Below are 26,159 nucleotides of genomic sequence, written 5' to 3' on the forward strand. Positions count from 1 at the left end.
GCTTTTTTAAAAAATGGTGATTATTCTAATTTGCCATGCTCATTTGCACAATTTCTCTCTCTCTCAGAGGTTATCTTCTATTTATGTGTAAGAGAATGACTATGCAGTTATCCTTTCTCACTGCTCACATGACGAACCAAGCGCATCCATCACTCTCATTCATCTCACAGTGCTTTCAGCCTCCCTTCTTACGCCAGAACTCAGAAGCCACGGAGCTTCTAAGTTCTTTATCGCTGTTAGCAGATCTTTAAGTACTCCTCCTCTCAAATGCTTAACCTGCTGTGCTGAAGATTTCAAAGTAGCTATGTAAAGAGAACAAGAAAAAATATTCCCTACATATAATTGCAAAGACGTTAATACGTAGACTAGACAATTTGAGTTATTCATAGAAATCAACATCCTTTTTATACATAAGATGGAGCTCATGATTATTCCATTTGAGCAGGCCCTGATTTGTCTCCAGTAATTTTCCAGAGGGATTCCTAATTGGTCTGCACCCTGATTTAAGACAATCCCTCTACATTTCCCTCCTCTGACACATGCTTTAAGATGGCAATGAGGACATCCCTGGTGGCGCAGTGGTTAAGAATCCGCCTGCCAATGAAGGGGACACGGGTTCGAGCCCTGGTCCACATGCCGTGGAGCAACTAAACCTGCGAGCCACAACTACTGAGCCCGCATGCCACAGCTACTGGAGCCCGTGCACCTAGAGCCCGTGCTCCGCAACAAAGAGAAGCCACCCGCAATGAGAAGCCAGCGCACCACAACAAAGAGTAGCCCCCGCTCACCACAACTAGAGAAAAGCCCGCACGCAGCAACGAAGACCCAATGCAGCCAATAAATAAATAAATAAATTAATTAATTAATTAATTAAAAAGCAAAAAAGATGGCAATGAAGCAATGATGTATTAAGAAAATGTCAACAGTTGCCTAAATTATTTTTTGTTTGGAAGGAAGAAGAGGATGAATAAGAAAATAAAAATCAAATTTATGGAGCCAGAATTCTGTTTAGCAAATAGAAAGATCATCTTTTTGGATGATGGAAAATGACTCTCTGTTAGTACTTCTGCAGATGAATCATGCTACTGGGATGCTCAAGAGATTTTTGGCATAAAGGAGTCAGTGACACGGCCTGTGGAGTATTGAGCTATAAGATGAAAAACATCAACCAACTGCTCTCAAAAACTAACTGCACTGATAATACCAAAACTCCACTTTAACATTAAAATCCTAAAGTCTGTTTTATGTTTTGTTGAAAGTACATTGCATGGCAATTTTTTCTTTTTTTTAACCTGACAAATGCTATCCTATGGGAACAGAACGTGAGAACATTCTCACAATTTCAGGGCTTCGAGTTAGTCTCCGTTCAACTCGTCTAGCAAGTCTACTCATCCCTTTCCTAACTAGGCAGGAACCAGATATATTGGTGTTATTTAGAATCACACCCTGCTTCAAATGCTTATTCAGCTGCATTTCTAATATTTTGGACCTGCTACCGTCAGTCACATTTCAATACGTGTTTATGATCTGTAGTTTTAACTCTGCCACTTCTTGGTCACAATTCAGGCTAAGCCTTTATGTTATGAAAAAAGAAATGCTGTGTCAGCTGAAAAATACACTCTAATTACAATAATAATATAACAGCAAAAGACAGTTTGTCTCACAATTAAAGAACTCAGAATCATCATGTTATAGCAAATTTTATTGAACAGCAAGAAAAGTCAGGGATTAGAATAGGCAGATTTCCTCAAAAACTTTTGATCCCAAAAAATAAAAAATTATCTTCCTATTTCTCTCAATTTCTTTCTCTTTCTTTTCCCTGTATCTTTTTTCCACAAATTTAAAACATTCCTTTTTTTTAAAAAAAGCCAATTTTCAACTTAGTTTTAATTAGGTTTTAGTCCATAAAACTGCTTTTAACATTGTACACTGTCTTCCCCTCCAGTTAATTGGATGATTTTATAAGCCATTCAGCTACTTGCAGTCAACATATACCATCAGGCAAAATATTGGCTTCCATTAAGTATCACAGGATATGATTCCTGTGAAAAAAATGTAGTAACTAAGGCATAATGAGGTAGCACAACTTGCCCAGCTGATGCATAAAATTCACATCTCCTGAACGGAGTGATAGGTAAAGATAGTTGACTAGATTCTAAGGCTAATGGGACTAGGCCCCTGGAGGGTCAGATAATCATGCACTATTATGATCACAGTTTCTAGTGAGCCAAACATCTGACACAAGTAAGCCATAAATCAAAAGATGGATCAGGGAAGAGAAGGATCTGTGTATATCCATCCAACCCCACTGACAGAAAGACAGCTGAAAACACAAGCCCTACTGAGGCCAATCAGTGGTGAAATTACACACTAAGTAAGGTTGACACGAGCACACATGTACCTTGGAAATTTTAACTATGCCAAGTATGATGAAGTATCCTGATGACTGTGTTGGACGAACCCACACATCATATTACATTTGTCCCAAATGACACATCATTTGTTTATTAAAGACATCCTTCTCTTATTTGTACTTTAAATTCCGAGCCACTAAAGATAGTTCTCTTTAATGTTAACCAATTCATGTTCCCTGTTGACTTTCTGAAATTATAAGAAAGAAAAAAAGTTAAAATGTCAGCTAAATAAAACTAACACTTGGGTATTTGGGTACTCCAAATCTACTTTGGGAATAAGAAGTGTATAAAATATAAATTTTCTCATACATCATACTTAAAGTTACAATCATATTTTAAAAATGCAAATTGTTATCATAAAAGACACCTGCTCCAAGTCCCTCACTTTTTTTTCAGATTAAGAAACAAGAGCCAGAAATGATAAGCAATTTCTCTGCGCAACCCAGATGAGTAGCAGAGCATGATCGTGACAATAGAAAGAACAATGTTGCCCACGTTAGCCATTCTAAGTCTGGCATCAGCGGTTCTCAGCCAAATGGAAGAGGAACTCTCCACACTGGAATCCATTCCTGAGGCTGTGTGGTGTGGGGAAAGGAAGGTCAGGTTTGGAATCAGATTTGGATTCTCAATCCTAGCTCTTTTACTTACTAGTTCTCCTTTTGCGTGATGATAAGAAAATTAATATCTTGGAGTCTTAGTTTCTTCATCAGTAAATTGGGACAATGAGATGTACTGTGAAGGTCCGATGTGAGGATTAGAGTAACACAGCATGGGCCCAAATTATAGCTGTTATTATTATCATTAGGAGGCTTTGAGCAATAATGAATTCAATTTTATATGGGAAGATTATACTGGGGACCCAGCTTCAGTAGGGCATGTTCTATGGCTAATTGTTCCAGAAGAAACAAGTCATAGCTGCAGTGATGATCTGTCATTCTCTTCCCTATCTCCAAATGCCTTTGTCACCCTATACTTTGAAATAAGTCATTTACTTTGAGAATTTGGCCTACTCTAGGGGTTTGATGTGTGAACATGAAGCAAAGCTACATGGCACACATGGGGACTGAATTAGAAGTCTGGGTGATCCTTTGTAAGTTGTCCTAAGCAAGTGAACCAACCTCTCAGCTCCATATGGAACATGTGTTAATAGGGAAGAACCTATGTATTCTATTACAAGTTAATCACTAAAGGGATATTGCCTATAACCTTAAATTATATGTAATGGCCCATCTCTGGGAACCCTGCTTCCCAGGTAATGAGCATTAAGCCAAAATACCTTTGTTTAGTTCACAGGAAACATCCCGACCAGGTCCACCTGTGAATGACTGCGGGCAGGAAGAAATTAACACACCCCTTGGAGGCCTATGGGAACCAGGAAGTGTTTGACTTTATTCCCTCCCCGTTTAGTATAAAAGAAGCCTGAGTTCTAACTCAGGCAAGATGGTTCTTTGGGGCATGAGTCCACCATCTTCCCAGTTTGCTGGCTTTCTGAATAAAGTCGTTATTCCTTGCCCGAACAGCTTGTCTCTTGTTTATTGGCCTGTCGTATGGTGAGCAGTACGAGCTTAGACTCTGTAACACATGGAGGACAGGGAATCCCCCCGTCCCAGTTCACACAGATGACATAATTGAACGTAGGTCACTGTCTCATTTGTACCCATGGGATTTTTTTTTTTTTTTAGAATTTGTATGTGAGGTTTATTTGAATCACATACCATTAAGTTCCTTTGGATTTGTTGTGTTTTTTGATGTATTCATTTCAGCCTCTGACCTAAGTGAATTCTGTATTTATAAACAATTTGACCAACTTAGAACAATTAGAGTTTAATTTTTTGAACAAAAATACAAGAAAATCTCAGCCATTATGAACCTACAGGGAATGTCACACTGGATATATACTTTTATTAGTAATCAAGAGTTAGTACTTTAAACACTAGAGTTCTTTCATTGTAATGTACCCATGGGATTTTAATTTATAGAGGTGACTGAATGAGGTTACAGAGAGATCAATGCCACTGAAAGAAGAATTGACTACTTACGTCTCCAGAGAGGAGAGGGCATGCCACACCGCGCAGACGCGAGATTGGTTGGTTTGCATACAAAAGGCATGTTCCTAGGTAAGTGGTTATTATCTTTAGGAATTAGCTAGCGCTGGGATGTGCAGTCTCTCCCTGGGGCTAGAAGGCCCCCAAAATATTAAAGCTTCATAATATACAGAAAATAAAACATGATTAATACAGTCACGGAAATTTCAAACAAGTATTTTCCCTTTCATGCCATTTTTTACTCATCCCTCCATCACTTAGTTCTCTCCTATGGTATATAGAAATTACCTTTTCATTTTATAAGTAAATAGCAAGCAGCCTTGCTTTCAAATTTTCATCTGGAGGGAGTTTGCAGTGATTGTTATGCTGCCTTTCATAAATACTGTTCTTTTAAAAGACCCTGAAGTTCATGTAGAGTCATTAAGTCATAGAAGTTCAAAAACTAGAAGGGGTCTTGGAAGTTACTCAGACCAACACTTTCATTTTATATCTGGGGAATCAGTCATTAAAAATTCTTCTGAACTTAGAGGGGATGGGATAGGGAGGGTGGGGGGGAGACGCAAGAGGGAGGAGATATGGGGATATATGTGTATGTAGAGCTGATTCACTTTGTTATACAGCAGAAACTAACACACCATTGTAAAGCAATTATCCTCCAATAAAGATGTTTAAAAAAAAAAAGAATAAAAATTCCTGGTTAAAAAAATAATAATAAAATAAAAATTCTTCTGAGTCTTAATGCCTTTACTATTATTAAGATCAAACATAGAATATAATTAAGCACGTAATTAAAAGCATTAGTAACCATTCTCAGCCAAAAAGAGGTTAAATTTCAGAGTGTAAGGAAACTTTTTTCTTGTCTTGTCTTCTCTCCTCCAAAGTAATAGTTCAAAGTGGAGACGTAAGAAAAAAGTCTCTGCAGGTCATCGAAGTTAGGAAAAACGACAAGAGTCATTCTCAAGACAGATTTCTCTATATGGAGTCATCCCGCCATCACCAGCGCTCTCAGCAGACTTCAGACAACATCAAGACCATTGCCCAGCCCGAGACAGCTTTACATTTAAGATTAAGGCAAAGGTCCTCACTCAATAGACAATGAGTTCATGTCTGGAGAAGAATGAATCACTCCATCCTTGATCTCCTTGTTTTGTTTTGGTTTTCCCCCTGCTTAAGAGTAATAATGGAAAGACAGCAGGCCAGGCACATTAAATTTGGATACTCTCTTCTCCTTTGCTCATTCAGCTGCCTGAGAGTCTAATGATAAAGATGGTACGCAGAGAACCAGAAAAATGAAATGGTGCAACCTGAGGCATATGCTCATGGGGAGAGAAAAGTAGAGGCTCTAACCGTGAGAGATGCCAAGGGTGCTTGAGATGGCTGGCCACATTCATGTATCTTTCTGAAGCACTGTGATGACAGGCATATTGCCTGAAAGCAAACACAGATAGAAAATTATTTGAAATAAAAGTCATTTCATTGAGTTTTGGTTTCATCACAGTAACATATGCACACAGTTTAAAAATTCAGCTAGTCCTACAAGACTAGTTATGAAAAACAGTGCTTTCCCACCTGCCAAATTCTCTTTTCAACCACAGCTACTTATAATTCTTTAAGTCAATTCTTTTGGTATTTTTCTCTATATCTCTGAATAGCCTTCTTTTTTTTTTTTTTTTTTTAAGGAATTCCTTTACTTTTATTATTTATTTATTTATTTTATTTTTATTTTTTTGGCTGTGTTGGGTCTTCGTTTCTGTGCAAGGGCTTTCTCTAGTTGCGGCAAGCGGGGGCCTCTCTTCATCGCGATGCGCAGGTCTCTCACTATCGCAGCCTCTCTTGTCGCGGAGCACAAGCTCCAGACGCGCAGGCTCAGTAGCTGTGGCTCACGGGCCCAGTTGCTCCGCGGCATGTGGGATCTTCCCAGACCAGGGCTCGAACCCATGTCCCCTGCATTAGCAGGCAGATTCTCAACCACTGCGCCACCAGGGAAGCCCTGAATAGCCTTCTTATACTATTATTTCTTGAAAGTTTTTTCCCGGTTTTGGGCCTTATCTAGGGACTTTATGGTAGGGGAGAATTTAGTTCTCTTTCAGCCCATCCCCCTACATGGCCTCACCACACACAGAGTTTTCTCATTCCCCCATCCTCCCAGGAAAAGTATATTTGTATTTATAATTGTGGTTAGATCCATATTTACATTATTATCATTATATAAATGCTATTCATAGCACTCTCTCTGGTACTTAAGAGCCCTCCTAACCGAGTTTGGAGGGATCATCCGGGCATATATTCATTCAACAAGTATTTATAGGATGCCTACAGCATGCCAGACACTATGCTCAATGTTGGTTACACACGGCGGGTGAAAAGAACTCATACAGAACCTACCCATATGGTGTAGGACAGTGGCCCAGCCTCTGGAACCATAGTGCCAGGAGTCACATCTTAGCTTTTCTACTCCCTAGCCATGTAATCTTAGGTCATTTACTTAACCATTTTGTACCTTACTTACCTAAGAGTTGTTGGGAGGATTAAATGAATCAAAACATGTAAAACAGGGACTTCCCTGGTGGCTGAGTGATTAAGAATCCACCTGCCAATGCAGGGGACATGGGTTCGAGTCCTGGTCCGGGAAGATCCCACATGCCACAGAGTAACTAAGCCTGTGCACCACAACTACTGAGCCTGCGCTCTAGAGCCTGCGAGCCACAACTATGGAGCCCATGTGCCACAACTACTGAAGCCCGCGTGCCTAGAGCCCGTGCTCTGCAACAAGAGAAGCCACTGCAATGAGAAGCCCGCATACCACAATGAAGAGTAGCCTCTGCTCACCGCAACTAGAGAAAACCTGCACGCAGCAATGAAGACCCAATGCAGCCAAAAATAAATAAATAAATTTATTAAAAAAAAAACAAAACATGTAAAACACATGTAACAGTGCCTGGTAGATAGTAGGAACTATATAAGTATTACATATTTTTATTATTTTAGGAGTCAAATGGAAAGAAGACATTTTATGTATATTCTACAGATATATATACATATACACATATACCTATATACATGTATATACACTGTATTTACAATAAATTACATAGTGTAAGTCCTAAGGATGAAAAGTACAGGGTGTTATGAGAGCACTAAACCAGAGGAATCCTCGTTTAGATGGGGGCTCAAGGAAGGAACGCTTCTCTGAGAATGTGACATTTCTGCTGGAAATCGAAGAGTGACTAGAAAGTAGACGGAGGGGGTAGAAGCACATTACAGATATCACAAAAGAGGGTAGACCATATATCAAGTCCCCAGGGTCGGAAAGAACTTGGTAGGCTTGAGGAGCTGAAAGACCACTGAGGCTGGAGCACAGCAAGAGAGAAGTGTCAAGAGCCCAGACAAGGCTTTGTGAGCCATGATGAGAGTACTGGATTTTATTCTGTGTGCCATGGCTGGCCAGTGAAGGGTTTTAAGCACAGAAGTGTCCTGAGCAGATCTTTATTTTAGAAAGGTCATTCTGATTGCCTAGAAGTGATTGTATTAAAGAGGAGCTGGAGGGAATTCCCTGGCGGTCCAGTGGTTAGGACTCAGCGCTTTCATTGCCGTGGGTCCGGGTTCAATCCCTGGTTGGGGAACTAAGATCCCGCAAACCGCCAGGCACAGCCGGAAAAAAAAAAAAAAAAAAAAAATAGGGGTGGGAGGGTGGAGCTGGAGAAGTTCTCCACTTCCTGGTACGTTCATGCCCCAGACAAAGCAGATGAAAGATGGTGATTTGGATTAGAATAATGGCAGTGGAGGTGGTGAACAGTGGACAGAGTCGATGTATATTTTAGAGTTGAATCAACATGACTTGGCAATAGATTGGAAGTGCGGGCTCAGGGACTGATAAGTACCAGGACTAACAATGAGGCTTTCGAAATGATTATCCCAGTGGATAGCAGTGCCTTTATTGAGATAGGATAGATTGATGAGAAGGAGATGTGGGCATGGCAGTGGAGAGAATATTGGACACTATGCTCTTTATTATTCTAAAGCAAGTGGTTTTTTTCAATATATAACAGCTTTACTGAGATATAATTCACATACAAACCACTCAAAGTGTACAACTCAATGGTTTTCAGTATATTCACAGAGTTGTGCAATCATCACCACAATCAATTTTAAGACATTTTCATCATCCCCAAAAGATAATCCATACTTATTCATACCTATTACCAGTCACTTCCGTTTTCCCTGCAATTCTCCCAGCCCTAGGCAACCACTAATCTACTTTGTTTCTATAGACTTACCTATTCTGGGCATTTCATATTAATCCAATCACGCAATATCTAATCTAATCTTTTTTTTTTAATTAATTAATTAATTTATTTATTTATTTATGGCTGTGTTGGGTCTTTGTTTCTGTGCGAGGGCTTTCTCCAGCTGTGGCAAGCGGGTGCCACTCTTCATCGCGGTGCGCGGGCCTCTCACCATCGCGGCCTCTCTTGTCGTGGAGCACAGGCTCCAGACGCGCAGGCTCAGCAATTGTGACTCACGGGCCCAGCCGCTCCGCGGCATGTGGGATCCCCCGGGACCAGGGCTTGAACCCATGTCCCCTGCATTGGCAGGCGGATTCTCAACCACTGCGCCACCAGGGAAGTCCTAATCTAATCTTTTGTGACTGGCTTCTTTCACTTAGCATAATGTTTTCAAGATTCATCCATTTTGTAGCAGGTATGAATAATACTCTATTTTATGGATATACTACATTTTATTCATCAATATGTCAGCTGCTGAACATTTGAGTTATTTATATTTGGGGGCTATTATGAATAGCCAAAATGCTGCTTTGAACATTCACGTACAAGTTTCATTGTAGATGTATGTTTCATTTCTCTTGGATATAGACCTATGATTGGAATTGCTACGTCATATGGTCACTCTAAGTTTGACTTTTTTGAGGAACTGCCAGAATGTTTTCCAGAGGACTCGCTATTTTACACTGCCACGAACAGTGTGTGAGGGTTCTGGTTTCTCCATATTCTGTTCACCACTTATTGTCTGTTTTTTTATCATAGCCATTCTATTTTATTTTATTAATTAATTTTTTTTGGCCGTACCGCGCGGCTTGCAGAATTTTAGTTCCCTGACCAGGGATTGAACCCAGGCCCACGGCAGTAAAAGCACTGAGTCCTAACTGAGGCAGGAGATAGATGGGCCCCAACCTGAGCAGCTGGAGTCTGTCCCCTGTGGACAGATAATCCAAGATAGAGATAAATGGCAAAAGCGAAGAGGAGTTGAGCCTGTCCAGATAAAAGATAAAGAGACCACATATTCCTCATTCTCGAAGTCAAGGAGACCTTCCCAACTACATACGTGCAGAAAGGCTTCTTGGGGGCCTAAAAGGGAGGGGACACCACCCCATAGTAAGTGATGTCAACCTACCCATAGGCCTCTTCACTAGAATCCATCTTGGCTAAGAGATGCGTGTGCACACAGGGGAGGACCCTGAGATAAACCAAATATGGACTCAGAACCAGGCAAAGCAAGATGATTGGCCAGAGGAAATGTGGAAGAAATGCCCCATATAAGTGATTCAAACTACCACAAGGGTGCGACCCTCCCTCTGAGTCTGCCCACGTGTGCCTATTCACACGTACTCTTTTAGGTCCTAATAAACACTTTACTTGTTTCACTACTTTCCGTCTCTTTGTGGAAATTCATTTCTACAAAGCTGATGGGCCAGGGCCCTTGTCACTGGCCACTGGCCCTCATGGTCTAGTGGCTAGGATTCAGCACTCTCACTGCCGTGGCCAGACGTCAATCTCTGGCTGGGGAACTGAGATCCTGCCTCAAGCTGCTGCACGCTGAGGCCACCCTGGACCACCAGGGAATTCTCAGTTGTAGCCATTTTAGTAGGTGTGAAGTACTATCTCAATGTTTTGATTTTGCTTTTGGCTAATGATGGAGAGCATCTTTTCTTGTACATATTGGCCATTTGTATATCTTCTTTGCAGAAATACCTAATCAGATCTGTTGCCCATTTTTTAACTGGGTTATGTCTTTTGTCATCAATGCTTTAAGTGTCATAGCTAAGAAGGTTTTGCTTAACCCAAGATCATGCAGGTTTACTCCTATATTTTCTTCTAAGAATTTTATAGTTTTAGCGTATACAGTTAGGTTTATGATCCATTTTTGATTATTTTTGTATATGGTGCAAGGTAGGGGTCCAATTTCATTATTTGCATTTGAATATCCAGTTGTCCCAGCACCGTTTATTGAAAGGACTGTTCCTTTCTTCATTGAATTTTCTTGGCCCCTATTTTGAAATCAATGTGAAGATTTACTTCTGGATTTTCAATTCTATCCCACTGATCTATATGTCTATTCTTATGCCTGTACCAGAGTCTTGATTACTGTAGCTTTGTAGCAAGTTTTGAAATTGGGAAGTGTAAGCCCTCCAACTTTGTTCCTCTTTTCAACATTGTTTTGGCTCTTCTGGTGTGAGGAAGAACACTCCTGTGTGTGTGTCCTCTACTCTCAATACTTACTTCACTACACTACTTCACTGCTGATACCAGATATGTAGGTTGTCCAAACATCAAGAAATTTTGCAACACCAGGTAGGTGTCCTACAATGTACCTCAACTCTGACACTATCTACCTACAGATAGCATCCTATCCCACAGGTTAAGGATTTAGTCTTACAAGGATTTAGTCTTACAAGACTGCCACTTCAGATGCCAGTTCCACTTCAGATGCCAATTGCATGTCCAGGTTGTTACCTGCACTTCTGACTGATGGGCTATAAATCAGAAGTTCCCACGATCCACTCTGTAGCTTTGATTTAATTTGCTAGAGCAGCTCACAGAATTCAAAGAAACATTGACTTATGTTTAAACTGTTATTATAAAAGATGTTACATAGGACAGAGGGTGAGGTCCAGAAGGACTCTAGACACAGGAACCTCTGTCCCCATGGAACTGGGATGTGCTACCCTCCCAGCATGTGAAGTCCCCATTCACCAACCGGAAGGCTCATCAAATCTTGTTCAAGAGATTTCATAGAGCTTGATCTCCAGCCCTCTCCTCTTTACCTTCCCAGAGGTCAGTGGGTGGGGCTGAAAGTTCTAATCATTTCATACCTGGGTTTTTCTGGTGACCAGCCCCATCCTGAGGCCATCTATGGCCCCCAACCTAAATCATCTTATTAGCATAAATTCAGGGGTGCTCTAAAGGAGCTTCTTATAAATTACAAAACACACTCCTATCATTCAAACATTCTGGGGGTTTTAGAAACTTTTTAGGAACGGGACAGGGAAAAAGACCAAATACATTTCTTACTATACCACATCTGGGTTCCTTAGAACTTCCAAATGAACTTCAGAATAACCTTGTTGATTTATGCAAAGACATCAGTTGAGATTTTGATAGGGAAGTGTGTTGTATCTGCAGAGCATTTGGGGGACTATTGCCACCTTTATAATAAGTTTTTTGATCCGTGAACATGGAATGCCTTTCCATTTATTTATGTCTTCTTTAATATCTTTCAACAATGTTTTTTAGTGTTCAGAATGTAAGTTTTGCACTTCTTTTGGTAAGTTTACTTCTAAGTAATTTATTCTTCTTGATGCTATTCTAATACATCACATTATTTTTCAACCTATTTTAACACCTCTGAAATTGTGATGTGTCTTACAATCAACAGTATTTTAGTATAATGCCTTCAACTGGAAGCAATTTTTTTATCTTGGTGGACATAAATGTGACTTACAATCAATAGCTTCTTAGATTCAATACCATATAGCACCAAATGTGAAATGTCTGTGAAACGTTGAAGTGGAAATGAAAAATAAGCATTTGGGTATATTAATTTGGAATCAGAAGAGAGGTCTGAACTGGTGATAGGTCATATGAAGTTCATTATTTAAAGCCACATCTTTTCCCTTTGGGCTAAGAGGGTGGAGAAGACAAGAGAATCCACATTGCAGCCCTGAGAAATCTCAACAAGTAGAAGTTGAGCAGAGGAAGAAGAGCCAGCAAAGGTAACATTTTTGTTTTGAGTCTATTATTGTCATTATTGCTGTTGTTATTATTTGTCACTAGATGGAAGGACCTATAGGGGCAGGAAATCGCCTCCTTTGCCTCCTTTGTTCTCCAATGAACCCTTGAGCTGAGCACTGCACTACTTTTTTTTTTTTTTCCACAATACGTGGCTTGTGGAATCTTAGTCCCCCGACCAAGGACTGAACCCAGGCTGGGCCCTCGGCAGTGAAAGCACCTAAACACTGGACCACCAGGGAATTCCCAGCACTTCACTACATATAGATATTAACCTACATGCCACAGATAAATCCATGTTTATCTGAGAAATAATATATTGACAAACCACCAGCTCTTTCACCCCTGAAAATCTGACATGAATACAAATAAATAAATAAGTCTTTCAGGTCTTCGGAGCAGCACTTTAATCTGATTGTGATTGGGATAGAAAATAGGCATGGGCCTACTGCATATTAACCTAGAGTAATTGTCTCAGGCAGAAGAGGAAAAACAGTCAGTAGAAGTACTGTAGCATTCACGATTAAAACCAGAACTATGTATAAAAATTTTTCCAACGAGTTCATATCCCATTTGCTGTCACATTTCTATAACATAAGTAGGACACCAGCTGGTAGTTATGCGAATTCATCTGCCTTTCATTTACTGTTTGTCACTTCACAGGTGTTGAATCTTATTCATTCCTCCTCTCATTTTTTTCCCTTTGTATTTTAAATGCCCTAACCATCATATAAAGTTACCGTAATACCATATCCTCTATTGTGGTTCTCCACCAGGAGAGATTTTGACCAAAGAGGACATTGGGCAATGTCTGGAGACATTTTCAGTTGTCACAACTGGAGATGAAGTGCTACTGACATCAAGAGGGTAGAAAGACAGGGATGTTGTTAAACATCTTACGGTCCCTAGGACAGCCCCCATAACAAAGAATTATCCAGCCCAAAATGTGATTAATACCAAGGTTCAGAAATTTTACCAATGGGGATAAGTTTATATGTACATGAACTTTTTAGGGGCAAAGTCCATAGCATTTACCAATTTCTTGAAAGTGGTAAACTCAAAAATTTAAGAAACACTGGTTTTAATGAGTATTTCATCTAGGCCTTGGTAACAAGTGACATATTAACCCTATTTCACAACAGAAATCACCTTTCTAGTTAAAAAGACTTATCTCTGCCAATCAGATTTCCCTGTCCCTTTCTGTTGTCCAATCTCATTCATGGCTAGACAAACACAGCTCTTTGGATTTCCTGTCTTTAGGTTTTCCAAGTACCTCATCCACCTCCTATTAGCCAGGTTAATATAGTTATTATGGTTATGGTGACTACTAATAATTAAGCTATGACTTCATGAAATGTCATAAAAGTCCTGCTTTCTTTTCGGTTCCTACCATGTTTCATACGCTGCTAAGCACTGGGTATATAGTGGTGGAAATGAGCTTACAATTGAATACTGGAGAGATATTAATAAAATTTGAACATGTAACTTAAAACTGCAATACGGGAGGGCGTGAAAAGTGAAGGCGAGAGGAACTGAAATGAGGTTGAAAAGGAAGGACTGAACAACCAGCTCGTTGTCGTATGCCACCCAAATGCAATAAGCAGTTAACCCCTTCCTGGCTATTTTAAACAATTTTGTGATACACATATCCCAGTCCAGAAAACTTGCGATGTACTTATGTTCAACTAACATTTCCTGGGCACTGACAGCCCAATTTGGGAGAGCGGAGGCTATGGGTCAAGGTGGGACAGTCAAATGCAAGACCCTCCTTTGTTGTTTTATCTGTAGTTCTAATTACAAACCAACGTGTGCTGGGGGGCGGGGGGCGGGGGAAGGTGAAGAAAAAGCCGACGTCTAAACATGCTGCCCTTTCCAGATAAACATTTAATAATCGTTACAATCGCCATCGCTCTTGATTCAGATATTGGAAATTAGCTGTCGTGGCCTATAAGTCAAGACCAAAAAACCCACAACTTAACCATTTCCCTAAGTATTAACAACTCAGTATATTGTTAAGTAATCAGCCTGAAACGGTCATGGGGGGCCTAGCCGGCAATTTTCAGTGAGACAGTCAGGCGTGAATCTTGAACTCACTAAAACCCCCAGAATGGTCAAATAACTGAGGTTTCCGTGGGAACGAGGTAAAGGGTAGGTGGTGAGAGAACAAAGGCGGCGCGTCCCAGTTCAGGGCCTCCCGGCCCGCCGGCCGCACTGGGGGCGGAAGCGGCGGTGTGCCCGGGTGGCGGACTCCGGGGTCGGTGACCCACACCGCCGCGGCGCTGGCGCGCCTCTCCGGGACCCTCCCCAGGCCGGGGCATAGGAGGACGCCGCCGAGACTGGAGGCTCGTGAGAGGGGACGCAGGGGTCGAAGCCTGGCCTCCGCCCCAGTGAGTGAGCAAGCGACTTGTGAATCACACTGCGGACCGTCACCCGCCGGGACCGAGATCACGCGGCTCCCAGGGCCGGCTGAAGCCGCCCAGATGGAGCACGCAGGAGAAGGGGGGGCGGTGCGCCGGGGACAGAGCGCGACGTCCCCTGCTGTTCCCGTCTCTGAGGGGCCGCCGTCCCCGCGAAGCCCCGCCCCCTCTCGCTTATGTAATAGGGGCGCGCTGCCATTGGCCCGCGCGACCGGAAGAGGCGCAGGCGCGCGAGCGGGTGGGGGCGGAGGGAGGCCGCGGCAGGAAGGCCGGTGGGCGGGGGCTGCGCAGCGCAGGCTGCGCTGGGGCGACTGGGAGAGCTGTGCGGCGTGCGCGAGCACGAGGTGTAGTGGCCTCCCCCTAGGTTGAGGCGGCGGCGGGCGCGCGCGGCGGCGGGTGCGAGGCGCGGGCTGTTGTGCTCCCGGCTCTCCCCTTTCCCCTCCTTGGCGGGTGGAGAAGGCCGAAGCGGTACTGGGCGCGCTGCGCTCCCCTTCCTCTCTCTCCGGCCACCTCCCCCGGCCCTCTCGCGCTGCGCGGTTTCTCCGACGCAAGACTGTCCCGGCCCGGGTGAGCGGCTGTGGGGCGGTACTGACGCCGCAGGACTCCTGGGAGCCGGGTGGGGGCTCTGCCGGCGGGGTCGGTGGGGACCGTGGGGGGTCATCGCGGGTCGCGAGGGGCCGCCGGCCTGCCCCGCCTCCCTGGGGGCGGCCGAGCCCGTCCTGTCCCGGCGCGGGCCGCGGAAGGACGGGAAGCTCGGGCGCCTGCCAGGCCCTGCAGGTGGCCGCGTCGCAGGCCGGCCGCGGCGGCGGAGCGGTAACCCGCCGGCGACAGCAGCTGGTCGGTTTCTCGAGGCTGGGGCTCCCCGTGGCCGAAGGGGCCGGGTTTCGGGCAGCCGAGGCCTCCAGGAGGCGCGTCTCGGGCCGGGGTCCGTGAGGAGTGGCGGGTAGGTAGAGGTTGTGTGGCTCTGGGTGGCAGAAGAGAGGAGGGAGCTCTCCCAGGCGGGAGAGGCCGGTTTGGGAAGGAAGGCGCGCGGGGCTGCAGCTTGGGCTCAGCGAAGTGCTGGGTGAGATAGACCTCACCGCTGGTGCTTTCATCCTCTCTCCTCTCCAAAAGGGATGTATTTAAAAGGCTAGGGTCAGAATGTTGGTCACTGCTTGGGCCTCTTCGTTTTAGATACTTGTGAACAACGATCCAACTTCTTGGATCCAAAATCTTTTTCTCTCTTACTCGTTTGTTTTGGTTTTAAGAGGATCTTTGGGACAGTGCATACGTGTTGCCTCCTGTAAGAGCTCCTCATTTTGGAAGAACTCCTTATTCCCTCTACTGCTTCCCTCTTTGGAGCCCCCTCAGAAGACCATACAAAATAAGAGTTATATTAAAAGCCAGCTTTTAGGTACTTATAAAGGACTTCTTGCTCCTCGGTTTGTTGCATTTAGTCAAGGAGGAGAAGTTATGCTTGGTTACGCTTAGATCCTGTAGAAAACTCAGCTGGCTTGAGAGTAAGTCCTAAGTCGAGCTGTCCAAAAGCAGGTGGTTTGTTCGTTTGCATTTCTGCTTTCAGAAAGGAAATCAGTGCAGCGTGTTGCTAGAACTTAGGGGCCTATCTCAGGCGTTAAGACTGATTCAGTTTCCCTTACCTGGTGTTTTGTGTTTTAAAAATAAGAACTAGCAACCACAGTCTTCTACTTATTAAAACTTCTATGGCTTTTTGTTACTTTTGTTAGATGACAATGAAAATGGGTTAAATGTATTGCTAATGTTATATTTGAGGTGAAATGGTAACTGCAAAAGTTAAAAATAATATGTTATCTAATGGCATTGCTTTCTACAGATCACTGCATGAAAATGTTATCAAAATAGCTAATAACTTCTAGATATCAAAGAAACCTCTAGAATTAGTAGCTTACCATTTTATAAGTTTTTTTTTCAATGTAAAACAATTAAGAGGTTACCCACACAGTGTATTAACATACGTAGCATAGCATACATCATGTGGAAGAGTTCAGATCTATGAGAGGACTGAAGTATTCTAACATAAGGTACTGATACTAAGACACTGAGACATTAAGAGTGCCATAAACATTAGGATGCATAAAGATTGAATACCTATCATCCAAATAATACAAAAGTATCCAAATCTGTTTCCATGGGAATAGGTTTGTAAGCGTGCCATAAATATACTTTAAAAAAAATCATTTCATTCGGCTTGGAATTAATAAGAATTTGGTTTTTAAAAAATAACAAAAATGGTAGTCTTCAAGGGCTAAGACGTCTGGTAATATTTACCTTTATTTGGTGGGAATGGGGTTCTTATATTAGGCTAGCATACTAAACATTTTTGTAATTTGTTAAAATATTCAGCCAGCTTCCTAGAAAAGGATTGATCCTCCTTTATATTTTGACTTCTGGTTCAGTGTTCAATGCTAGTGGGAACGTGTCCAATTGATGTGTTTATTTTTTCAGTTTCCCTTTTTCTTTTTGGGAGAGGCTCAGGTGTTTCAATGAAATGCTTTGACCTCATATCTGTTAACCAGTCAGAAAAAACTAGCACTATTTTCTGGTGAAGTTATAGATCCATTGTATGTTCATGTCCTGCAATGACTTAAAAGTTTAAAATTTAATTGCAGTGCTAGTCAAAACTATCCATAGGAATTCTCCTTAGATCCTATTTTAAAGTATTTAAAAAGCAGCTGGGGGAGGTCGGGAGGGAGATGCAAGAGGGAAGAGATATGGGAACATATGTATATGTATAACTGATTCACTTTGTTATAAAGCAGAAACTAACACACCATTGTAAAGCAATTATACTCCAATAAAGATGTTTTAAAAAAAAGCAGCTGAGACTCGTTATATACCTTTTGTGAACAGATTTAACTTGTGTTGTCTTAAAGGAGTCTTTAATTTTAATGAAAAAGTAAAAGTAGTTCTTTTCCCTTAATTTTTAACCCATGTTCATTTCAGATCATCAGTAGTAAAAAGTGGTATCTTTCATTTTTGTAAAGGTACCCTTAATCTTATTTAATAATTTGTCCAGCAATCCTATGAATACCATTTTTTTTTTAAGAAAGAATAGCACAGTAGTTTCATGAAACCTAAGTATTTAAGAGAACGGTTTCCATTGCTCATATGAGCTCCTTTAGAGACATTAGATGACAGCTTTTTTTTTTTTTTTTTAAGAGTCATTCATTCTTTTTTTTTTTTTTTTTAATAGCTACTTTATTTATTTATTTATTTATTTTTGGCTGTGTTGGGTCTTCAGTTCGTGCGAGGGCTTTCTCCAGTTGCGGCAAGTGGGGGCCACTCTTCATCGCGGTGCGGGGACCGCTCTTCATCGCGGTGCGCGGGCCTTTCACCATCGCGGCCCCTTCCCGTTGCGGGGCACAGGCTCCAGACGCGCAGGCTCAGTAGTTGTGGCTCACGGGCTCAGCTGCTCCGTGGCATGTGGGATCTTCCCAGACCAGGCCTCGAACCCGTGTCCCCTGCATTAGCAGGCAGATTCTCAACCACTGCGCCACCAGGGAAGCCCTAGATGACAGCTTTTATCTCTCTTAAAGTTGTAAGAATCTCAGGTCACACAGTGAGTACTGGAAGGGGAGAGAACCTTTGCAAAATGATCAGACAAATGATTGAGGAAGGGGCTAAACTGTTTCTGGTAAACTTTTGAAGATTACATATAAGAAAGTGTACAATTCTTAGGTGTATAGCTCAGTGAATTTTTACAAGTGAATACACCTGTATAACCATTACCTAGATCAAGACACAGAACATTATCAGTACCCCAAAAATCCCCCTCATGCCCTTTCTTCCCAGCGTTACTTCCTGGATTAGTTTTGCCTGTTTTGAACTTTATACAATATGTTCTTTGTATCTGGCTTCTTTCCTTAATGCTGAGATGTAACCATGTTGTTTAACAATAGTTTCTTCTCTGAGTGCTGCATAGTATTCCATTGTAGAAATCTGCTACAAGTTAATGTATCCATCTTACTGTTAGTAAGCATTTGGATTGTTTCCAGTTTTGGAAACAGTATACCTGCATTTCTGTTGACTATATACCAAGAGTGGAATTGTGAGATTATAGAGTAGAGGACTCGTTTTCTACAGTGGTTATATCAATTTATCCTCTAGTAACATTGTATATCCATACATTTTGATTGACAAGTGTTTTCTATAAAACAACTGTCAAACTCTGAGAGTGTTATCATACTTAGATTTCACTTTAATGCCTCAACATCTGTTTTTAGATATGGCTCGTGGACAGCAGAAGATTCAGTCTCAGCAGAAAAATGCCAAAAAGCAAGCTGGACAAAAGAAGAAACAAGGACATGATCAAAAGGCTGCTGCCAAAGCTGCCTTAATATATACCTGCACTGTCTGTAGGGTAAGGGGAATTGAAAGACATAGCTTTCTCGTGGACAGTCCTTTCATTAGAGATTGGTTTGTATAGGTTAAAATTTTGCAAACATGGTAAGATAAATGCTTTACTTGAAATAGGAGATTTGAGAGCTGGTTGTGTTAGGAACCCATCTTCATTCATCTGTTCAACAATTTTATATATATACGTATATATTCATATACACACACACACATATATATGCTTTTTGTTGTTGTTGTTCGCGCCATGCAGCATGCAGGGTCTTAGTTCCCTGACCAGGGATTGGACCTGTGCCCCCTGCAGTGGAAGTGTGGAGTCCTAACCACTGGACCGCCAGGGGAGTCCCAACAATTACATTTTTTGGATAGCTCCTTTGGCCAGGCTCTTGGTGTTAGTGAAAAGGAGTGAACAAAGCGAAATCTGTTTCCTCATGGAGAATAAAGATGTCTTCTTAAGGGCAAATAATACACTTTGAACTTTAAAAAAGGTCAGATTTACATTCTTAATTTAGAGCTATGTAATATACCTCTGGTTATATAATTGGTTTTTTTTTTCTTCGCTAAATTCATAGTTATGATGTCTGCAAAACTAGAGTATATTCACATTGAGGGCTTTTACTAGAATTAATGTGTTTTATTAGATTTGAAGAATAATCATAACAGCTGCTATTGAGTGCTTACCAGGTGCCAGACACTGATCGAAGTGTTTTACATGCACGAGCCCATTAATTCACATAACAACCCTATGGCATAAAGTACTTTTATTCTCATTTTACAGGAGAGTAAATTGAGTCATGGGGACTAAATAATTTGTGCAGGGTCACCCAGCTAGTATGCAGAAGAGCTGGGATCTAAACCCAGGAAGTCCAGCTCCAGAGCCCACCTTTTAGACCACTATACCACACTGCCTCAAAGAAGTTTTTCTCAAATTCCAAGCCAGGGTCTCTTTTTTGCCTGTTTGTTCAAGCTCACTACCCTTGAATTTAGTGAATAAAAGTGCCAAAGGAAAAGTGCATAGTGAGGTCGGTCCAGTTACAACAAACTTTTTTTGTTCCCCCCAAAGCCCTATGCCTAGGTAGAATTGGTAGTATGGATGGGAAGGGATCTTGATAAGACTTGATTCCTGGACTAAAGTTTATCATTTATTGAAGTCATTACTGATGAAATAGAAGTTCCTAATTACATAAAAGTTCTCATTAATCTAAGAGAGGAAATCTATTACATTAAATAACCTGTTCATAGTGAGCTTTGATATACTCAAAATAATGAAATTGAGCAGCTTCAGATTCTGTTTGGAAAGAGGCAAGGTAAAAGTAAATTTCACTAAATTACTAATGAAGAAATACCTTGACCTAAAGGTGTTAGAGTAGCTCATACATTTAAAAACTCAAAACAGCAAAAAATGTTTATTTCATGTTTTGTCTAATGTAATGTGCTAAAGAATAATTGAAGGTCCTTGCCCAGGTAAGTCAGTATAGTGTAGTATTTGAGATCTGAAGTACCTAGTACTAGGTTAAACATAGGTATTGGACAAATTAATCTCTAGGTTTTAAGTTTCCTTAGCACATAAAATGAGAATAGTAGGACCTGATTTAAGATTACTGGAAGGTTCTATGAGAATTTTGGTAACATGCTTAACATAATGTGTTCGGTAAATGTTACTTATTGTTTACTGTTAATCAGATAAGAATACTTCATTCTGTGTGACCCTTTATATGTGAAATATGGGAATATGCTAGGAATTTCTTTGTTACGGGGTCCTTTTTCATATGCCAGCCGTTAAGTTATAGGAATTTAAAAGTGTTTTGCAATAGTTGTCGATCGTGAGTAGGCTCAGGATTTTAAAAGTTATCACATTTTTATTTCATGAATCAGGTGTAACTCTTCTTTTTTGCACAATTTTTTAAATTAGACACAAATGCCAGACCCTAAGACCTTCAAGCAGCACTTTGAGAGCAAGCATCCTAAGACTCCACTTCCTCCAGAATTAGCTGATGTTCAGGCATAAAGTTGTTTACAGGTAATTGACCTTTTCTTCTTTTCATTCGTTAGTGGCAGGGCTGTATACAAGAGCAGAATTATCTTCTGTAATTGTAAAATTGATTTCTGTCTTCTAGCTGAGACTTCATTACTGCCCCCTTTTAAGTTAATGTTTAACTTTACAATTGTTAAAAGTCCATTTTCCCAGACCATATCGTTTCAGTGCCTTTGAAACATCCACGTTTTCAACCACGGTAGCCAAAAATGGCATGAGGTGATGCTGGCCAACTCTGGTCCAAGAATGGAAGAAAGTTTTCAGTTTAGAGAAAATAACTATTGTAAAGGTATTTGAGAGTCTTGCTCCCAGAAATGATGCAGACCAAAGTTTATGAGTGCTTTTTTGCAGGTATTTTACTTAGAATGCTTAGCAGAGCTTCTAAGTACATTAAAATATAAGGCAAAATGTAGGCATTCACTGTATAAACTAGGTAGTTGCTTGAAAATAATCAGTTCATACTTTGTGTGGTTGGATTTTTTTTTCTAAATGGTGGTGATGGTATATGCATGAGTATTATTTTCAAAGTAAATTCATCAAAGATCTGTTTATAAAAATTTAGCTGACAGATCTATCAGACTAACTTCGTAGCTTAGACATGTTGTGCTTTTTTTTTTTTTTGAATTTTATTTATTTTTTTATACAGCAGGTTCTTATTAGTTATCTATTTTGTACATGTTAGTGTATATATGTCAATCCCAATCTCCCAATTCATCCTGTGCTTTTTTTTTTTAAAGACATTTGAAATGCATATAAATCACATTTGTGTAATGCTTACGTTCACTGAAAATCTTGCTTATGTTTTGTAGGTGAATTCGTGACACCTTTGACTCTTCTCCTGTCTCAGACCTTAGGTAACAAACCTGCAGCTGCTTTTCTAACAAACTGTTGATCAGCAAAAATAAAGGGGCTACAGAAACACTCATTTTTATGCTGTTCCCTTTTGGGCTTCATGCAAAGACAATTCTGTGTAAATGTACAGTTGACTCTGATTTGGAAATCTGAAAATCAGTCCATCCTTGTTATAAAAAATTTTTTTACAATTGTAATTATATTGATGTTCATATTGTATAAAATAACTCATTTAATAAAGTAGTACTTTGATTTTACAACATCACAGGATAAATGGTTCTAGAAATTCTGTTCTAACTTTCTACATTATTTGCCTTATAAAATCTAATGATTCATCAGCTAGAATTGCAAGCGCAATTCCTATCTCCCTTCTAATTCAGGGGCATGTTCATAGTTAAACTAGAGCAGACCCATTCATTAAATTTGTGCACACGATTTTATTGGCAGCTGCTGACCTAGGTGAAGAATGACTTACCAGCTGCCTTAGTATATTGCAATCATGTGTCATTTTCCCCTCTGATTGTTTCTTGTGATTGAGGTTGGAATATTTAAACTTGCTGTGTGACCTGGCTATACCTGCCAGCCAGGTATAGCTTGTAGATAACTGATAAATTCCTTAAAGTGGTTGGATTGTCAGTCAGCCCGTCTGAAAAATTAGGTTCTGAAGTATATGCCACAATGAAGTAATCAGCCTACTGTTCAATACAAAATATGATGGAACATATGTGAACTGGTAAAGATCTATCTTTTATAAATTATACTTGATTCTTTGAAAATTGTTCAAGTTCTTTCATTTGAAATTGAAACTCATAATTTTCGAAGGAGTTTTTGGAAGTTAATAACAATTTGGCCAATTTATGAATGGATTTTGCATTAACAGAAAGATTGGAATGGCTTGGGACTGGGTTAGTTCCCAGAACCTTCTCCTTCCTTTCCTTTTTAAGTGAGTAGTTGATTTTTACTTTGTTCTGGTTCCTAAAATCAAAGGCTGTGTACAGTATGACTTCCGTCTGAACTAGAAAAATATTAAAATAGGCCAATATCCACATTTTTTTGGCTCTAAGGATGGGGAAGTGGGTTGGTTCCGATGAATGAGGTAAATCCTACCCAGTTAAAACAGACTAATTTAGTTTTCTTCTAATTTGCTTTTGCCAACTATTAATACAAGTGAAACCGCTGTAACTCAGTTTAAATTTTAAAGTTGATAGAATAGGAAGAACACTCAAATATTTACTGGTAATTGCTTAGAGCCACAAATCTGATCCTGTGGATTACAAAATGCATTCCCTCCTTCTGCTGTAACTCGTCACTGCATTTGTTTTGTAGCTGTACATACTCTGCCCACCTTGTTTGTCTTCACTGTAAGTTTAAAATAAGATATTTCCAAGGAAAAGCTTCAGTGGTGATAGTTTCTTAGTAACTCCTATTCTTATACTCTTACTTTAAAATAGTCATTTTTTTCATGTATTTGATTTTCTCAGTTTCAGATTTATTATTTATTAATTCCCAATATGTTGGTTACCAGAACATTAGAGTTGGCCTAATTGCTTATAGTGGTTATTAACAGAAGTTCTGGTTAAATTACAATTTAAAAGTTTTTAAAAGTGCTTTGAGCATATGTATGTTTATGTTAGTAACAAATCATTTAAAAACCTTTCACAAGTTTTGGTTTAATTTTTTTTTTTCCATTTGTTTTACTGACTAATTCAGAATAAAAGCTTTATGTTCTTGTATTTAACCCTTTTTTTATAAGCAGCTGAGGACACCATATTTAACTTTAGATCTCAGTGATAGGGAGATGGCTGCATTGATACAGCATAAGACATTAATTCTTATACTTCATGTGAGGATTATTAGTGCAGTCCCCTTTTTTTGTGTTTGGCTTAAATCGGCTGTAAGGGGAGGATTACAATTTTTAAACATCCTCATTATTTAATTTGAAGATTCTTTAACAGATCACAGCAAAGTTCATTATAAAACTGTTATGGTGTCTTCAAAGACTTGATAAAATACACAGAATTGCTCCTTTTGTATTCTGTATTGCCATTAGTTGCCAAAAGGAATGGGGTTAAGATTAAACTTGTTTCCATTCTCCTTCGTATGCATCTACATCCCCATGTTTAACTGACACACTGGGGGCTCAGTTGTGTGCTGTAATGTCTTATTAAAGAAGATATTAAAGAAAACTAAATTAGTCTAATTTCTTCTACATTTTAGGAGATTTTTATATTGCCTTTTCCCATTTTTTTTTTAAACTTTTCAATTTAGAATTGTCTCTTGAGTGTAGAATTTGGTAGTTCTAAGGGTGGCAAGAGATTTCTTTCATTTCCCAAGATTTTCCCTTTAGTCTATCTGTTTGAGGTCTATAGAATATTCTTAAGAATAAAAGGAAAAACGTTGCTTAGAACCTTGCTATATTAAATAAGTGTAAGCTGTTGGAAGGGGGAAGTAATTAGCTATTAATATAAAAATAATACTAAAACAAAAAATGCTTAGATCAGTTAATTGAATTGAATGGATGGATAAGTCCTTAAAGACATTGACTCAGATTTGAGATAACACTTTTGGTTTTATATTAAGATATTGTATAGCTAAGTAATCATATCATACTGGGATGTATGTAGCATGAATAAGATAGGCTTTACCAACATTATTATTTTACCCCCCAAAACCTTTGTTTTTCATTTTTTAAATATGTGGAATATACTGTACCTGTTTTAAAATGTGGTTAATGTAGAGGCCTTTTTCTATAATACAGTGATCGATCACAGTCCAAACTATAACTGAAATATATTTAAACTTATGAATCTGCATTAATTCATTTGTGCTAGAATTTTCGTTTTGGGGGTAGTTTTTGGTCTGGTTTAGTTTTGGTCACAGATAATATACTTTTTAGAGTGTATTGCAATGAAGATCAACACTAGGGGGTTGTGTTTACTGTGACTTTACATTCTGAGATCTTTCAGGCTAGCTTAATTTTATCTGTTAAAGTTTCAGAAAAATCTTAAGTGCTCCCAATGTGAAGATTTAATAAAACATCTGTCTGCTTGGCTGAGAAAATAGATGTTTTATTAATGAAAGTACAACCTGTCTTTATTAATTGTGGATTACCATATTAAACTGAAAATTAAATATCTTCTATTTTAAATGTTCTTTGGCTAAGCTGTTTACTAAGTTACCATCTTTTTGGAGTTTTTTTGTTTGTTTTTGTTTTTGAACAGCCATTCTTTAGCTCCAGTTTTTTTGTGTGTAATGTGGCTGCAAATTTAAAATCTGCACATATACAGACAGACTTCAGTCATTTATTTATAGCCATATGAGCATATCTATATTGTGAAGTAATTATGTTAAAAATCATATTCCTTTCTAATCATTTTTTAATTTATGAGCATCATTGTTTCTTTGCATGATATTAATACTAATGGCTTAGGGTTTTGTAGACATAAGCACCTCACTTTATCACTACCTTCTGCCTTGTAAAATTCAGAATGGGACTTGCATTTTGGATTCTATTTTATTAAAATTTTAATTAGAAAATAGGCCATCATAATATTTCCTCTATAACGATGTAACAATGTTTCTCATAATGAGGTTTATAGCTAAGGTGACCATACATCCTGGTTTGCCAAAGACCACCTTGGCTTAAATATTGATTTAATATTAATTGATATTTAATATCAAAGTAATGTTATTTATAAGGTATCTCATAAATCTTAATATTGCCCCTTTTTACTCACACGCGTCATCAGTTTATAAGGTCACCTGTGTAGAACAGCTGAAGTCATACTTTGGCCACACCGCACGGTTTGCGGGATCTTAGTTCCCTGACCAGGGATTGAACCCAGGCCCACTGCAGTAAAAGCACCAAGTGCTAACCACTGGACCGCCAGGGAAATCCCTGAAGTGCTTTTCTAAACGTAGGTTTTTTAAGAAAACTATGATACCCAGAAATCCTTACTCATTAAATGGGAATATAGCATACTGGCAAGGTTTGTCTT

General features: G+C 39.9%; 1 protein-coding gene across 3 annotated transcripts; it reads left to right on the plus strand.

Moving 5' to 3' along the window:
• The first annotated feature begins 15,212 nt into the window (after positions 1–15,212).
• ZNF706 (zinc finger protein 706) lies at positions 15,213–25,300 on the plus strand. Of its 3 annotated transcripts, none has more exons than XM_036830594.1 (4): positions 15,213–15,247; positions 19,145–19,281; positions 21,187–21,294; positions 22,119–22,426. In XM_036830594.1, exons 2-3 carry the CDS (start codon positions 19,147–19,149, stop codon positions 21,280–21,282), a joined length of 231 nt encoding a protein of 76 aa, XP_036686489.1. In that variant the 5' UTR covers positions 15,213–15,247; positions 19,145–19,146; the 3' UTR covers positions 21,283–21,294; positions 22,119–22,426. The 3 variants fall into 3 exon arrangements, with proteins under 3 accessions (XP_036686489.1, XP_036686487.1, XP_036686488.1); XM_036830592.1 differs by lacking the exon at positions 15,213–15,247 and adding an exon at positions 15,262–15,470 and having other exon boundaries at positions 22,119–25,300; XM_036830593.1 differs by lacking the exon at positions 15,213–15,247 and adding an exon at positions 15,262–15,846.
• Positions 25,301–26,159: the final 859 nt, after the last annotated feature.

Source organism: Balaenoptera musculus, chromosome 17 (genome assembly GCF_009873245.2).
Source record: "Balaenoptera musculus isolate JJ_BM4_2016_0621 chromosome 17, mBalMus1.pri.v3, whole genome shotgun sequence".
Taxonomy (NCBI): Eukaryota; Metazoa; Chordata; class Mammalia; order Artiodactyla; family Balaenopteridae; genus Balaenoptera; species Balaenoptera musculus.

What these genes read in the sequence shown, in the direction of transcription:
- ZNF706 (XM_036830594.1), top strand. Translation starts at nt 19,147, where the DNA reads ATGGCTCGTGGACAGCAGAAGATTCAGTCTCAGCAGAAAAATGCCAAA. An exon ending in ATACCTGCACTGTCTGTAGG is followed by an intron (nt 19,282 to 21,186) that starts GTAAGGGGAATT and finishes TTTTTAAATTAG; the next exon opens with ACACAAATGCCAGACCCTAA.